At 42.3% G+C, this 17,458-nt stretch overlaps 1 protein-coding gene across 8 annotated transcripts in view; it reads right to left on the reverse strand.

Annotated features, from left to right (window-relative positions):
- fat3a (FAT atypical cadherin 3a) overlaps positions 1-17,458 on the reverse strand; it is a 383,130-nt gene that overhangs the window by 53,072 nt on the left and 312,600 nt on the right. For 6 of the 8 annotated variants that reach the window (XM_050055175.1, XM_050055157.1, XM_050055191.1 and 3 more), the window contains 6 exons: positions 13,803-13,999; positions 13,436-13,589; positions 12,925-13,158; positions 11,886-12,278; positions 9,756-9,970; positions 1,570-1,707 (listed from right to left, as the gene is read on the reverse strand). In XM_050055175.1, the coding sequence (XP_049911132.1) occupies positions 1,570-1,707; positions 9,756-9,970; positions 11,886-12,278; positions 12,925-13,158; positions 13,436-13,589; positions 13,803-13,999 (1,331 nt within the window). The remainder of the gene's footprint in view (positions 1-1,569; positions 1,708-9,755; positions 9,971-11,885; positions 12,279-12,924; positions 13,159-13,435; positions 13,590-13,802; positions 14,000-17,458) is intronic. The other 2 variants (XM_050055199.1, XM_050055166.1) reach the window with 1 other exon arrangement.

Below are 17,458 nucleotides of genomic sequence, written 5' to 3' on the forward strand. Positions count from 1 at the left end.
AATTCAAAATAGCGGAAAATCTATATAACCGGAAGTTATGGGTTCTTGAGGCAAATTTGTTCCTCATGAGGAGAGGCATCTCTGTGCAAAGTTTCATGTCTCTACGACATACGGGGCATGAGATATGCCCATTCAAAGTTTGCAATTTCAATCGGTTGCTATAGCGCCCCCCTTAGACCAAGTCAGTGAGGAGAAAAACGTGGAACAGACACACAGACAGACCCACCCACACACCCAAACACCCACAGGCAGAGTTTTTGTTATTATATACTAAGATTTTGGGGCGAGCTTTTGGCCTTTAATGACAGGACAGTTAGGGAGGAGAGGTGACAATGTGCAGCAAGGGGCCATGGGCCAGAACCGAACCTGCAGCGGCTGTGACAAGGACATAACCTTTGTACATGGGGTGCCCGCTCTACCCACTGAGCCACTGGGCTCAAATCTAGGTTTTATCTCTTAATGCAGCTAGAGTCAAGTGACTGCTCATGCTGCAGCACTAATGAACACTGTCATGTCTTTCCCCAAGAACGGAAAAGCTGGGTTTAAAAAAAAAAAAAGACAGAAAGACAGCAAACTGACTTTGTAAAAAGAAAACATTTTAAAAGTTGTGCAAGAGAGACATGGATCAAGAGCGGGCAGGGGGCCCATAGATGCTGCTTATGCATAGGGCCCAGAATTTGGTGCTATGCCCCTGTCTGTGCAACCTTGCAATTTTGTCCAATCACTGCAACTTTACTGCAAGTCTGACAATTTAAACCACATAAAATCTCATTTCATTGTAGAGCTGATGTATCATGAGACTGCTGCTGCAGGACTGGAGCTCTGTGCCTGGGATAGTCACACACAAACAGACAGGCATAACTGTTAGAATCACGCTAACATTACCTAATAGTGAGTAATAGGTTAATAGACAGAGCTGAGCCATTTTTGTGTGGATGGGAGATTAAAGACTCGATTGCGGTTGTTAACCACTGTGGTGGGGCTCCTGCACAAGCTGCAAAATATGACCAATAGTGATGAAATCATGTTGTTTTGTGTTAGCTTGTGCTAACCAGGCAGAAAGATTAGGAGGAGAGCGCTGTGTTGAATAGCAGCCGTAGATGATCGTCAGCAATTAGCTGTTGCTGCCCGCACCCCCACCATCACAAATAGATTCCAGTTCTGTGCGAAAGACTGAATGCAAAGAATATTAGGCTCCTAATCAGTGACAACATCACAACTATTTTTGCAATTTTTACTTGCCCCCACAATTTAATTGAAGAAAAAAAAACACCTACAAACACTGCAACAAGTTTTTTTTTTTTTTTCTAGAAAAGCTGCCATGAAATCAGGCATTTTAGGTCACAATAATCCCAGAGCAGCTTGCAAAATCCTGGAGGGATTGATTAAAGCTCATCAATTTAAATGCCTTGAGCCAGGAGTAGCACTGCACTGCTACAAGTGTTTAAGTAGTGTAAAGAAGTGCTGCTGTGTAAAGCTTCTCTACAGTTGTTTCGAGACCAAACTGTGGTGTGTGTGTGTGTGTGTGTGTGTGTGTGTGTGTGTGTGTGTGTGTGTACATGTCCTCACTGTCTCACGGTCCAGTGGCTTGTTGACCTTGATGACCCCACGGAGTGGGTCAATGAAGAACTGGTTGTCTCGGTCTCCAGTGATAATGGAATAGAGAATGGCTCCATTCAGCTGGCTGTCAATGTCCTCTGCAACCAGCTGAAAACACACACACACACACACACACACACACACACAGTTTAGTTTATTTAAGGAAATTCTTTTTACAGTCAGTGCAAAACATTTAACAGACAAACGGGGGTTACATGGCGTTAACAATTACATAGACATACAAACACACCACAGGCTGGAACATTGTCAGACAGATGTTATTTATACATTTAGGGCACGTATAGCTGCAGGAATGAAAATCTTATCGAACTTGGCTTTTTTGCACAGAGTTAGCCTGTACCTACGGCCGGAGGGGAGGGGAATGAAGTATTGGTGGAGTGGATGGTTAGGGTCCTGTGTGTTTCTAAGGGCTTTACGGGTCAGAGATGAGGTGACACTGTCAGATGATTTTACTTGCCAGATGGGTTACTTTCAAGAGTTTGTTTCTATTAACAACTGTGAGCATGGGGAAGAAGCAGATGGCACCATACAACAGAACCAGCTCAACAATGCTGCGGTACAGAAGGAGGAGGAGTTGGGGTTGAACTGACAGGTGTCTGAGTTTGCGTATAGCCGTGAGTCTCTGTTGGCAGCGTTTGTAAATGTCCGTGGTGTGCTGATTGAAGCTGAGGTTATTGTCCAGTGTGATGCCAAGATATTTGGAAGACTCCACCTTCTCCACCTTCTCAACCATTGATGAAGAGACTGGGGAGGGGGGCCAGGGTTTTGGGAGGGCTGATAATCAGTTCTTTGGTTTTGGAGATGTTGAGGTGGAGATAGTTATTGTCGCACCATGTGCTGAAATGGGAGATGGCATGTCTGTAGGCAGCGAAGGAGTCGTTATTGTTCAGCAATGCAAGAATGGCTGTGTCATCTGCATCTGAGTGTATGCAGTTTGTGAGGGACAATCACACATTTTGCCCCTTTGTCCCTGTCCTATACTTTAAGTAAACACATGCTTTATAAATGCAAACTAGATGAAATATTTTTTCAAATACATATCAATAATTCCTAATAACCTGTACAAATATGAACCCTCTCTGTTCCAAATATTCTATTACAATTCATGACTAATTACATTTCACAGATATTACAGTATATTTCAGTGCCTATTTATGCTGCTTTGTAGCATTAATTATGTATGTTTTAACCCATTTTCTGAAAATACTGTTTTCTTTCCATCACTGCTGGCCATTTTCCAAAGCATGCTGTACTGCTGACTTCTCAAAGTGATTTACCTTCAGTACCTGCCAAGCAGCCATGGGATTCAGTGAATCTGAGAACATTATGAAAACCATTTTACAGGCTGCTGAAACATGTCTAAGATAAGTGATCCATCACTGTGAACATTATATGTTTGACATGTTATATTATCACTGTGTAGTAAAAATCAATTTATTTCTAAAGTGTACATTAGCACATAAGGATATAAGGTGTGACACAAATGGAAGCAGATATGTCTACAGGCTGTCAGGAATGTTGGGAAAATACACAAAAAATGTAAAACACTGTGCTACGCTTTGGAAAATGGTGAGCAGTGATGTCCTGAAGTCATTAATGGGTAACAGCATGTATAAACCAACACATTCCCACTCCGACCTTGTCACATATCAGCGTTTGGCTGTGGACTTTCCACATCAACATATGACGTGCAAGGTACCCTGGGTGCGTTGGTTGTTGACATTCTGGGACATCGTGTCAACTTCAGCCTGTTACATGCAATGTATGTTTTCAATATACACCTCCGTTTTCACAGGAAATGTATAGTTTGCATACATTCTCTTTCAAAATAAACACACTATGTCAGTACAACAACCCAAATTGACGTTTGTTTCCTTCAACAACAAACGCACGTGGTTATATTTTGCCAACAAACGCATGTGGTTGGGTTTATGCTACAAAAGCATGTGGTTGGGTGTAGAAAAAAGAACAGGGTTTGGCTTTACAATCATTGGCGAAGCGTACATCAGCTAACTGGGTGAAAGTGGGTGGTTGTTGGACCCATCCACCACCCTGCACCCCCGCCCAACTCGGACTTCAGCCACCTTAACTTTTGATGTTGTTCCGCTGCCTTTACCCTTGATGCTGCTGGGTGCCGTAAACAATAACCGCAACCAGCCAGTGTGAAAGGACTTTTTGTTTTCGTCTGAGTTTAATGCTGGAAGTCTTCAGAGACTTTGGAGTGACACCGAGTTGTATAAACACAGTCCTTTTAATTTAGGCCTACTATAACTGAAAATGAAACAGAGCATGAAACTTGCATTTCTGTCAACATATATTTTGAATTCTAATAATTTGCATCTGCTTTGATACAGTCGTGGTTTGGGTGTCATGGTGACATTTCTTACCACCTGGCACCACCTGGCACCATAGGAAAAGTTTTTGATACATTTGACTGTATTAGTTATACACAAAAACAATCAAACTCTAGACATAATTTAAATAACAAAGACATAAATAACTTATCACATTCCTCTAAGTTATTACATTATGAAAGAGCATCATTACAAAAAAAGTCAGTTCTCTCGTGTCATCAAGTAGTACCTGCTTTGAAATGAAAAAAATTAACACATTTGTTATATTCTGAGCTCATCCAAAAGCTGTTTTTAAAGGTCCCATTTTATGCTCATTTTCAGGTTCATACACTGGGGTTTCTACTAGAACATGTTTAATGTTAAAAAACACAGTATTTTTCTCATACTGTCTGCCTTAATACACCTGTATTCCCTCTCTGTCTGAAACGCTCCGTTTTAGCACCTGCCTTTTTAAGCCCCCCTCCCAGAAACCCAGTCTGCTCTGATTGGGCAGTTCTTCTGGGCCCTCCACATCTGTGCTCTCGGCGTCTCTGTACCGTCATTGCAGCCAGGGAATGGCTGTCATGGCAGAAGCGGCAACTTCTACCGAATGTTGTGACATCACAACTTCACTGAATTCCTGATGGCTCACTTTAAAGGCACAGTTGTTGTATATGGACTGTATGCTTTTTTCTGTGGGACTTAGCGTTCAGAAAATGTCACAGTATTTATAGAGCACCTGTGCCTGCTTTATAACAAAATAGCCATGGAAATCTGACTTTTCCAATATGGGACTTTTAAATTATTTTCTAATATGTTGTTAGTAGTAAACAGCAAATCCGATGATATACAACTTGCTTTACATATAATACATTTTGTTAGGTAATGATAGTAGCACTGTATGAATCCTAATTTAGCTATTTAAGGCTATTTCAGACCTGTTTTTCTCCATCCCTTTATTTAAAAGAAAAGACAAGTCTGCCGAGTGTTTCCTTACTCAGACCGATAGCTTTACTATGTAAGTCTCTTTAGCTGTGTTGCCGTGTTTCAGTGGATCTGAATGCTGTAAAGGACAGAAGTAGAAGTGGAAATGGAGAAGAACAGCATATGATTGCATTTTTACAGATAGGAAGCAAATACAAAACCCCACAATGTCTGTAAAAATGTGATTCTGTTAACAATTTAACGGATGAAAACTGGCTCAGGGCTGCCTGCACGTTCACCACCTGTTCTGTCTGTGAAGCTCACCAAATAAAAGCTTAAACCACTAAATCCCATCAAACCCTGGGAGACTACTTAACATTACAAACTCAATAATTGCCAACATCTAGGTTAAGCTGATGATAGCATTACTCTTAGCCATTATTTTTTTGACTTTCAGAGGGGGCCCATCTTAAAAGGCATGACATCCATCTCAATACACTGTATACCACTACCTACTAAAAAAGCATCAGTATATACAGGCTCTCTCACACACAAACACATTCCCTTTAAAGTCTTGCCACATATTTCAAGGCTACTACTGAACAGAATCATTTCACTGAAGACAAGCCACTAGTATCACTACCATACCTCTTCACAAACAAAAACACAGAGTAACATATAAATAGAGAATATGCTGTCTAACAAAAAAATAAAGGTCTAAAGCTTTACGCATAGAACAAACAACATAACCATGACTTTGCAAGAGCTCTCTTGAGGCCCCAATTATTGTAATAATAATGCATTTTATTTGTAGGTCCTTTTCAAGGCACTGAAGGACACCGTAGAAGACACAGTTAAAAAACAAAACAAAAACACAAGCAGCAATGTATCCACAGATCATAAAGTCAAACAATTCAGTAATATACAATAATAACTTAATATCTACATAAAAGTCGTATTTATAAAAATTAGGTATAAAATCATCATTGTATAGTCGTCATCAGTGTAAGTCTTGATATATGTATCACCATTAAATCAGACTGAATATGCGAGCTTGAAAAGGTTTGTTTTCAGATGGGGTTTGAAGGTGAAAAGTGTGGTGTTATGTAAAACTGTGTCACTGTCAGAGTGACATCACATGGGCAAGGGTTCATAGGTGATCAGCTGGTGGGTGTGTCTTTCATGTGTGTACCTGTGGCGGAAATAAAGCGAAGTTAAAAGACCAGTCACAGTAAAAAGAACCTAATCAACATGACATGGTGTCAGAAGTTTGGCTGCAGTGAGGGGAAGGAGGAAAAGAGAAAGTAATTTTGTGAACCAAGCACGGGACGAGAGACAACGGAGAAAGCATGGACGGCGAACAGCAGCCTCCAGCAGCAGCGGCAGCAGCACCTCCGCCAACCGCAACGTTCACAATAAATCCTCCCGATCCTTTTGACTTTTCAAGACCAGAGGAGTTGGAAAAGTGGATCAGATGGTTCAAGCGCTTCACACTGGTAAGTAACCTGAACAGTTCATTCGACATTAACCAAGTTAACATGCTAGTTTACTGCATGGGAGATGAGGCAGACGATGTCTTGAGAGGACTAAATCTGACGAATCAGCAACGGCAGCAGTACGAGTGAGTGCAACAGGCATTGGAAACCGTGGACTCATTCATCACAGCACTTTACGCCCTGGCAGAAAACTGTGAGTACGAACTGTTGCATGATGAGCTGTTAGGAGACAGATTAGTCGTGGGGCTCAGAGACACAGCCTTATCTGAAAGGATGCAACTGGACAAAGATTTAACTCTGAATAAAGCCATTAATATGGCTAGGCAGTCTGAAGAAGAGACAGCAGACTGACCTAAGGAGTGAAACATCAAGTGCAGATAAAGTCACTGTGGATGCTGTGCATGCGTCTAAAGGAAAAAAGCAAAAATTCAAGAACAAAGCACCAGCACATGGGCAGGCTAGAACCATGCAGGGGCCTCCACAAAGAGAAGAACAAAGAACATGTTTTAAGTGTGGGAAAGGGCCAATCCATCCCAAATCCCAGTGTCCTGCAAAGAGTGTGGAATGCCATAAATATGGGTAAGAAAGGACATTATGGGAGGGTATGTAAATCAGCCAGTGCAATCAGTGCTGTTACAGAAGATGACAGTAGCCTGTTTCTAGGTACTGTGGATGCAGATGAAGATACATGGACTGTTGACATCAGTAGATGACACATGAAAGTCAGGTTTAAGATCGATACTGGGACTTAAGTTACTGTCATACCAAAGCAGGTATTTAAACAAATAGTTCTGTCAGGCACAGAGCACAAGTTAATGGCAGTGAGCAAACCACTGTATGGGCCTGGGCGGGTGCCATTAGAGGTAAGAGGGGCTGCCAGAGAAGTGCTGCGCTATGGGGACAGGACTGCTGCTGAGGACATTTATGTAGTGAAAAACCTACACACATCCCTACTGAGTAGGTCAGCTTCAGTCAGTCTCCAGTTGGTTGCCAGGTTAGACAGCATAGACCTAGACACAGTTAAGAAAACATATCCAAAGCTGTATGAGGGGCTAGGTCTGGTGCAAAAGGAGTACACTATAAAACTCAAACCTGATGCTCAACCATTTGCATTGAAGACACCTCGTGGGTTGCACTGCCACTGCTGGGCAAGGTCAAGAAAGAGCTTCAGAGATTGGTGCAGCTTGGAGTTATCAGCAGGATTGAGGAGCCGATGGACTGGTGCTGTGGTATGGTTGTGGCACCAAAGAAAAACAAAGACGAAGTTTGCATCTGTGTGGACTTGAACCCTCTTAATGATGCTGTGTGCAGGGAAAAGTACATTCTTCCCTCTTTGGACCAAACCCTTGGTATGCTGTCAGGGGCACAGATCTTCACCAAAATGGATGGTAATATGGGGTTTTGGCAGATTCCACTGGCTAGGGAGTCTGCAGTCCTCACGACATTCATCACCCCATTTGGCCGTTATTATTTTAACTGCCTGCCATTCAGCATTGCTTCTGCCCCGGAACATTTCCAAAACCGGATGGTGACAGAAGTCACACAGGGGCTGGAAGGTGTCGTTTGTCACATGAACGATGTCCTCATATCACTCTGTAAAAAGAACCTAATCAGCACGACAAACAGGGAGTCAATATTGCAAATGTCATGGGGGAGAGAGTTCCAAAGATGGGGGACAGAACAGCTGAAGGCTCCAGATCCTGTGGTAGTCAAGTGGGCAGATGGTGATGGGAGTTGGATTGTAGAAGAGGATCTAAGAGTATAGGAGGGTGTGTAGATATGAAAGACTTCAGACAGGTATGAAAAGGCTTGATTATGAAGGGCCTTAAAGGTGAAAAGCAGAATCTTAGTTTATGAAGACTTTTGAGAGGGAGACCAAAGAGTACAGAATTTCAATAATTAATATGAGATGTAACCAAAGAGTGAATGAGGACAGTGGTGCTGAGAGGAGTAAGTGACGGGTGAAGGCAATTAATATAACGTAGATGTAGACCAAGAAATGCGTCACCTGCAAAACCATTGTCTTCCCAGTGGTACAGCCACAAAAATAATGGACATAGCAACCGTGACATCACACGTTGGTTTGTGGAGTCCCATTCTGAAATCATGAGTTCAGCATTTCAGCTGTCACCATCTTGGCTTCTTGGAGCCAGAAGTGACCATATTAGGGCAAGAGGAACGAGGGGTGGATCTGACTGAGAATGTGACACTCTCAGCAGACAGCCTGTCACTCAGAGATTCTCACCCTCAATCAACTTTAAGCCTTAATAAAATGTAAACAGGTGAGTTATATAAAAAATCCTCTCCCCTATAGCTGTTATGAAGGGAAAAATTAGCTACAGAGACCACAATCGTTTTTTGTACCAGGCTGTAAACATGTCTGTTTCTGCTATAAGGTTGGGCATTTTAACATGGAGGTCTATAGGGATTGACTGGCTTCTGGAGCCAGCCTCAAGTGGCTAGTTTTAGGCACTTCTATGTTAGCTTCATTCTTCAGCCCCAGAGGTTAATGCTTGGCGGGCCTGGCATGCAGTTTTCCCTTGCACCGCACACACAATATACTAGTTTTTCAGTTCTTGGACATGCAAAGAAGTTTAAACATTCTCAGCTTTTCAGTGCAAGCTGCACTGCTTGTCAGTATCACACTTGGTCCAGGGAGCCAAAGAAAATAAAGCATGAGGCGGGAGCAGGTACTGTTTTGATGCTGGTAGATGTGATAGGAACAGTGGAACAACAACAAATGATAAAGGTTGTCCCATCATTCAAATACTGTACTAATCAACAAACACATGCATGGAACTGGTGAGCAGCCAGGTGAATCTCTCATGCTGTTTCCTATGCCAATAAATAGGATGGATAGCTAGTGAGCTGTTGGACTTTGAGAGAGCCACATATGTGAAGGAGAAGGGAGAATTAAAAAATCATGATAGTTTTATGTAGGCCACTGCCTTTGAGAGACAGAGAGAGAGAGAGCACATGTAAGGGGGCATATTATGTTCTTTTTTCCGACGCACTTTGGCTAGGCATTTTTAAAGTGGCCATGCCTGTAGTGATGCGTCTCAGTGGAATTGTGGCTAAGGTTATCTTGTGTGTAAAGTCTGCCTGAGGTACTACTGGAAAGCTCAGGTCTGTTGAAGAATGTAAATATTCATCCTCTGGGGATCGCAGATTTTCTCAGTAGATATCATGGCAAACTGCACATTCGGATTTTAATATTTTTTGTACAAAGGAAGAAATCGTGGTGGTGGTGGTGGTGGTAAAGAAAAGGTCAAGGGGTCCCCAAAAACAGCAAATTTAACAGATATATCTTGCTCAGATGAAAAGCTACTTCCATCAGGCCTCACATACATGCAGGAAAAAGCTAACATTGACTGGAACCTACCTGGACTACAGATTCTCCAGTGGTGGCATCCTCTGACACCACCGCAGTGTAGAGGTCACGGCTAAACATGGGTGCGTTGTCATTGACATCTGTCAGGTTTATGTTTACTGTTGTAATGGCACTCAGTGGTGGTGTGCCTCCATCACGAGCCTCCACTGTCAGGAAGTAGTCCCTGCAGGTCTCATAGTCCAGAGGCTGGGCAACTAAAATGGCACCTGAGCAAGGTGAGGAGAGAGAGTGTACAGAAGTATATGTTTGAATAAATGTTAAGAGTAGAATTTAAATCCAAACAGCATGTGGGGTGGGGGGGTGGGGGGGTTTATACTGTCAAATGAAAAACACATCATATATAATTTGATAACAAATCAAAAATTTTGCTCAGGTTCGGCCCACTTGCCATGCTGCTGTGTTGTGCTATGGCCTATTCAGGTGCTGGAATTCGTTATTTGTGACAAGCCTGAACGCAAAACTCCATTGAGTACAGTGCCATGTTGCGGGTTTGGGCCGGGCTCAGTTATAATTGTCTCGGACTCGGGTCGGGTTTGGTCGGGAAAATGCGGCCCGAGCCGCACTCTAGTTTGCTCACGTGTGTGCGCACGTGTCTGAGTGTGTGTGTGTGTGTGTGTGTGTGTGTGTGTGTGTGCGCATCGGGGCCAGGCGCGCTGCCAGACACTTTTCACCGGGGCACGTGCCTCAGTAAACATGCGCTGTGCTCCTGTAAAAATTCCCAATCACATTTCATAAATAACCCTATTTTTTTTTTCATTACTGAATATCCGTAGGGCTACGCTATGACTGATGTGTCAAGGAAGAATAGCATGGGCACAATTTCTTTCTACTTTAACCACGTAGTAGGGCCGGTGCCGCATATCAAAGAGTGGAGAGGTTGCACTTGCAGGCGTTGGGTGCGTCTGTGCATATTCAGTGAATGGAACTCGCATGAAGCCTAGCGCGCGTCCGCACAAAATTGGAGTTGGAAGGCAAGCTGCTGCGGCCCCCGGTGCAAATTTATCAGCAGACCCACACATGTTGTCAAGTAAAGCCGAAGCGTAGTATATAATACCACTACACAGTGATGGATTACTGTCATCATGGACATAAGTAAATTCTTTTTGCAGAACAGAGGAGGCAGGGACAGGGAAGCAGCAAGGTGAGATGAGAATGAGGTGGAGGGAGGTAAGATCATCTGGTTTAAAGTCTAGTGGTTCAAACTTTTTGTCTGTTGTGTCGACGCTAAAAACATGAGTTGCAAATCGCGACCCCAAATTAAACTATGGCTAGTTTAGGTTCACTGTAAGTCATTGACCGTTTTGCTGAGATGAAAAGCAGGCGGTACAGTTTGATGCTTAAAAATTAAACTTGTATAAATTGGACTAGGTGGGCTGTGGGCTATGGGTGGGCTAGTTTAAAAAGCTACCCAATCAGGGGAATATCCTTTCAGACCATATCAGGTACTCTTAATTTTAGATTATGACTTTCTTTGGTAATATTCCCTCTTGTCGAAGGATTTATTGATTGCATTTATTGTGCTATTGTGCTGTTTTGATTTGTAAGATTGTAAGACTGTGTAAATCACTTTTTTTGGTAATATTCCCTTTTGTGGAAGGCTTACTTGATTTTGTTTGGTGTGCTACAGAAGGAGGAATTGAAAGGTTCAATGGCTGGCTGTTTTTATTTGCTTACAGATATAGCTCTGTTAAACCTGTTGAGGTTCATGCAAACCTCAACAAACCTCAACAGCTGTGTAGCCCTTGCACAGCTATAATGGTAGGGGAAACACTGTACATATGTATGTATATATATATATATATATATATGTTCATGTTCCTTCACTACCATGAACACACACACTGTAAAATATCTGACTAAATCCCACATACACCATCCTTATGCAACAAATTCTGACTAAACTACCAAATCTGGATTAATAAACCACTGAAGATAGTCCCCATCTCCCTATTTCATTGTTGAGGCCAAAAGGACATTTGTGCCAAATCTGAAGAAATTCCCTCAAGGTGTTCTCATGTGTGTCATTATGAGAGTGATGCAGGGGGTGGTGGACAGGAACATCTTATAATGTATATTAAGCACCAATGAACTTAGGGATCACTAGTAGATGTAGTTACTCACCAGTCAGTGGGTGGATATGGAACTTCCCATGCTCGTTGCCTGATCGGATGCTGTAAGTAATCTCAGCATTGGTCCCGATGTCCTTGCTGGCTGCATAAACTCTCAGAACCTCGGTGCCCACTCCCACATCCTCCGGCACTGTCGCTAGCTGGTCACGGCGCTCAAACACAGGCGGGTTATCATTGATGTCCAGCACAGTGATAGTGACGTTGACCAATGAGGAGAGGGGAACTGGTGAACCCTGGTCAGATGCATGGACTGTTATCTGATAAGCAGGCTGGACCTCACGGTCGAGAATGCGTTCCAGGACCACAATGCCTGAGGACTTATCGATAGAGAACGAACCTCCTGCAGAGTCAGCCAGGGAGTAGACTACCATACGGCCCAGACCTGCTGCAAAGCCACAAGAGGAGTGTCAGATCAAGGTATCCTTATACAATGGTTCATATGATGCCACTGGTTCATATGATGCCAAATGATCTAATGGTGTTGTCCACTGTTTGCTCCTTCTAACTCCATGTAAGTTTTTGAAAAATAAATAATCTGACAGTAAGTCCAATAATTTTGTGATTGGCCAGTAGGTGTGTGGAGCTATGAAAGTAGTTCTTCACACAAATGTTTCCGTCACTTTTCAAGTGAAAAACCAAGTGTAACACCATGAATGTTTTCGAGGAACATATGTGTGCTCCATTGTCCCCATTAGTATACTTTAATTGAGTCAAGACTACAAAGACACATAGTTGTGATTTATTAGAGTTTCAATTAGCGCCACGTTTTTCTGTATTTTATATATTTATTTTCATTTATTTCCCCCTGTATTTTTTATCTCTTTGCTCATCTGATCTTTGTTTCCATTTTATACTACTTTTGAATTGTATTATCTTCATTTGTCTGTTGTTATTCTAAATGAATGCACCTTGGATTTTATGCATGAAGGATTTTTTTTAAATAAAAGATAGTGTAGTAGCATGTTAAGCATTACTTAAAGCAGTGGTAGCACCAGTAGTAGTAGCAGCAATACTAGTAGTAGTACTATCACCTTCATCAGGGTCTATGGCCTGGATGCGGGTGAGCAGGGCTTTGGTGGCGGTGTCTTCATAGACGCTGGCAGTGTACTGTGACAGGGTGAAGATGGGTGGGTTGTCATTCACATCAGTAACTGCCAGATGCACCTCAGCACGGCACCATCGTCCACCACCATCAGTTGCCTGAGCCACAAGCCAGTAGTAGGGTGTCATCTCATGGTCAAGAATCACAGATGACTTGACCTCACCTGGAAAGTTTAGAAACAACTTCTGAAACATTGTGAGATGGAGCCATGCAAGGGCCATTGGAGTATGTCACTGAAATATCCACAGGAATGAATGCATGTCCAATAGGATAAGCTGATGACCTGGCCCCATTTCACTGCTGCATTTCCCTCCATATTAGATTGATTTGTGTTGCAATTTATACAAGTTCAGTGAAAAAGGTGATGTATTAAGTGTTTTTCCAAGAGAAATGTATGTATGTATGTATTGTATGTTTTCAAAGCCATGCTGCTTCCATACCGGTGTCCGAGTCCATGCTGAAGTCCTGGGATCCAGGACCATGTAAGGAGTACTGGATCCAGGCACTGATGCCCACATCTGCATCCGTAGCTCCAACCCTCAGCAGCACACTGTTGACTGGGAGGTCCTCTGGAATAGAGGCAGTGTACACAGCCTGCAGACACACGTGTGCACACATATACAGCAAAGAAAAAAAGAATGAAATAACACCATGAAAAGACGGTGAAGCTTTGACAGTGTCATTATTTACCTTTAGCTGAGTCAAATGAGTCATACCTAAAACTACTTGCCATTTGCCACTGTCCTGAGCTCTTACTGTGGTTGCATCTGTCCTTTCAAAAGAGCAACACACAGTTTTATTCCTCACCTGGTCACAGATAGGGCTGTTGTCATTGGTGTCTATCACTGTCACCTCCACTGTTGCCTGTGAAACAAAGAGTCCATCGCTAGCAGTGACATTGATGATGTAGAGATTGCGCTCCTCCCTGTCCAGTGGCCACTTCACATACATCTTCCATTCACCCTGAACCAGACCCAGAGCAAACACACCACGATAGTTCCCACCTGGACAACACACAAGCACACAGAGAGACAGGATCAGTAAAAAAAAAAAACATTTTAAACATGGCCTACATGGAGTTTGTGAATGTGAATTTTCACAGAGGTTGCATTTAGTCATAAGGTATAGGAAAAACAAAACCAAACGTCTGCAAAACATTACAATGTTAACGTCCACACACCATGAAATTCTACAGTCATTAGACATTTCAAATATCAACCCGATTTTCACTCTAACCAAAATTCAACATATGTCCTACAAGTCCAACATCTTTCTGACATCATATTGACATGCGGTGCCAGCTGGGGAGTGCTCCATTAAGAAGTGCTTCATTTGAGTGTAGAGGTGGGAAAATCACTTCGTCTTAAGTCTTGGCTATTAAGTGCTGAGTCCCAGGTGAAGGCCAACAACACCCAAGTCAGGTCCAGGTCCTAAACTTTGTGTCTTCAGTCTTAAAGAAGTATTTTGTTGTGGGAGAGATGGTCTTTTCATTAAACATGACCATCTATGCAGTAGACAGATGCAAATGCTGTTAAATTGGTACTACATGACCAGAGATAACAAAGAAAAACGGCTGTGGCATTCACTTTTGCTCAAGAGGTAGAAAACCAACATCTTGGTGGCTCTCTCTCTTAATCTGCTTTTATACTCTTTGTGTATGTGGTGGTGGCAAGTATACAAAAATTAGGAAGTAGAATCTGTAGCTTGAACAACAGCCCCAGAGCCAGTGAAAAACTGTGGAATGACACAAAACGAGCAGGGGGATCTGGGTGCTGGCAGGATGGAAGGAAGTTTAACACTGTTCATTCACACCAATACACACATTGTTATGGTACAAAACTTGTTAAAAAAATTGTGAAGTATCCCTTTTAACAAATCTTTATAGGTCTCCCCAAATTTACTGGCATTTTAAATGTTTAAAATAAGAGGACCAGTATAGTAAATTAAAAGTGGGTATTTATTACTTTTACATAAACCTGAAAACCTTAAAAATCAATCTTATCTGGTGTGTCTTGGTGTGCTATTTCTGTAACAGCTATTATTCAGCTCTGTAAGAGCTGAATGATTTGCATGTTTCCATCTGTTTTGCTAACTACAGAAAAGTCTTTATAACTGAATGTGATAATCTGAAGTTCATTTGTAGTCTTTCTGATGATTTGAACTAACACACCTTCACCTCCTTCTTTGCCCTAAGTGATGGGCTGTGGTCAGAACGATGTTGAAAGTTGATTTGCTGCGCACTTATTAATTTTTAATCTACGGAGTGGGGGAGGATATCAGGTTATTCCATGTCAAATGGTTGTGATTAAAGTGAAACTGGAGTCATTGGTGTTCGGTGAAAGTCAACACAGATTTTTTTTTTAAATTTTCTGTCATGTAATCACATTCATTTTAGTCTGACTCAGTTCATCCTTGAGTCCAAGCAGACATTTGGGCCAAATTTGAAGAAATTCCCTTAAGGTGTTCTTGAGATAATGCCTTAACGAAAATGAGACTGACCGGGTCACAGTAACCTTGACGTTTGACCACCAAAATCAGGATCAGTTTATCCTTGAGTCCAGGTGGACATTTGTGCAAAATGTGTAGAGATTTCCTCAAGGTATTTTTGAGATATCGGATTCACAAGAATGAAACAGACATAGGCCCATATGTACGGACAACTCAACAATATAATGCCAAGTGCGGAGGCATGAAAAGATACCTCCACATAACAGAGTTGAGCTACTGCATTCTTTTTAATCAGTAATCTCAGGGATTGGAAAGGATATCAGGTCATTCCACGTCAACAAACTATAATCCACGTAAAATTACGAGTCATTGGTGTTAAGTCAAAGTCAAGCTAGATTTTTTTAAATCTAATTTTTGGTCACATTTGTTATGACATTCATTTTAGACTATTAATCATAAGCCTCCAGCCCACACCTCTGTTCTGTTATCCTATCCACAGTTACAGGTGAATTGGGGCAATTATAGCTTCACACAAAATATATATCAAGGTGCATAAATTTACCATCAAGACAATTTCTTGACCCACTGCACACATGGAAATAACTGTTATGCAATTACCATAAGTGGCTCCTTTATGTGGGTAGTACAGGGAAATTAATGTTGCAGCGGTGGATAAAGGTTGGACCATAATACTGAGGATTTATGAGAGCACTGGGTGGCTGCTGACCCATTTAACTGGACTGTCAAGTGGAGGAAGCACAATCCTCCACCTACAGATCTTCAGGCAGTTCTTTTCTCTCTCACAAACTGATGGGTGGAAGAAAGCCTTGCCTACAGTGTATACAGGGTGACAACAAATCACTGAAATGTGAATAAAATTACATTTCAGTATGTACATACATCCACCCACCCACACACACACACACACACACACACACACTCAGTTATTTAAGGTTAAGGTAATGGAAAAACATGTTTATACATGTTTATACATGTTAATACAGGCAGATCAGACTGGGATCTGTCCAAATAACTCTGGAGGTGATTTGGCCAGCACAATAATCAGATTTTAGCCAGGTGTACAGGCCCTGACACACCAAGCCAACGATTGGCAGTCGGTCAGTGTTGGGCCATCAATGAATGTCTGTCGCCCTAGCTGGTGTGGTGTATCTCATAACGTTGCCCCTTGTCGGCCCCCATCGGCTTTTTTTTTTTTTTTTTTTTGTGGTGGATTCAGCATGTGGAATCAGCGTTGGTGATGGCAGAGCGCATCAGTGAATGAAATCACTCTGATTGTGAGTTCGGCTGACAGCAACAGCTAAATTCAACAGGGGGTGAGAAAAAACCAACTTGTTCCATGAGGTAAGATTATTTTTCTTCAGCATAAATGTTTCCTGATGGTTTATGTTATTGTTCAGTAGCGCTCGGTAAATTTGCTCTGTTCTTTCAGATGTGTTGTTTATGTGCTAACTGGCCAACAAACAGATGACCGCCATATGCTTGTGTGGAGAGTTATTTCATTTCACCCGAGCGCAGAACGTACGTGCTAGTTGGCTGTAAGCTGTAGTCTTTACGGTGTGTTTATGTGCAACTTTTTGGCCGAGACCTAGTGCCATCAGGGGACACAGCAGGCAGCTTTCGTCCCCGCTAGTTCTCTGAAGTGGGTTTGGTTTTGTGGGCCTTAAGATTACATTCACACGAAATCAGACATTGTGGTGAGCAGTTAGCTAAAGGGATGTGCTGGATGTGGGAGTGTCACTTAAATGGCCCATTTGTGGGGGAGTGGATTGTGGAGACTAACTATAGAAAGCCAGTCTCCACATCTCAGCAACTGAGTATTCGTCTGTTCATGTCGGCTTAAAAGATGTTTACTTTTAATTATCATTACTGTAGTATCTTTACTGCTACAAAAGACACATGGCAGCATGGTGGTGCAGTGGTTAGCACTGTCAGCAAGAGGATTCCTGGTTCATATCCAGGGTAGGGGGTTTGAACCCCGGGGTGAGTTTGCTCAT

Source organism: Epinephelus moara, chromosome 2, assembly GCF_006386435.1.
Source record: "Epinephelus moara isolate mb chromosome 2, YSFRI_EMoa_1.0, whole genome shotgun sequence".
NCBI classification, from domain to species: Eukaryota; Metazoa; Chordata; class Actinopteri; order Perciformes; family Serranidae; genus Epinephelus; species Epinephelus moara.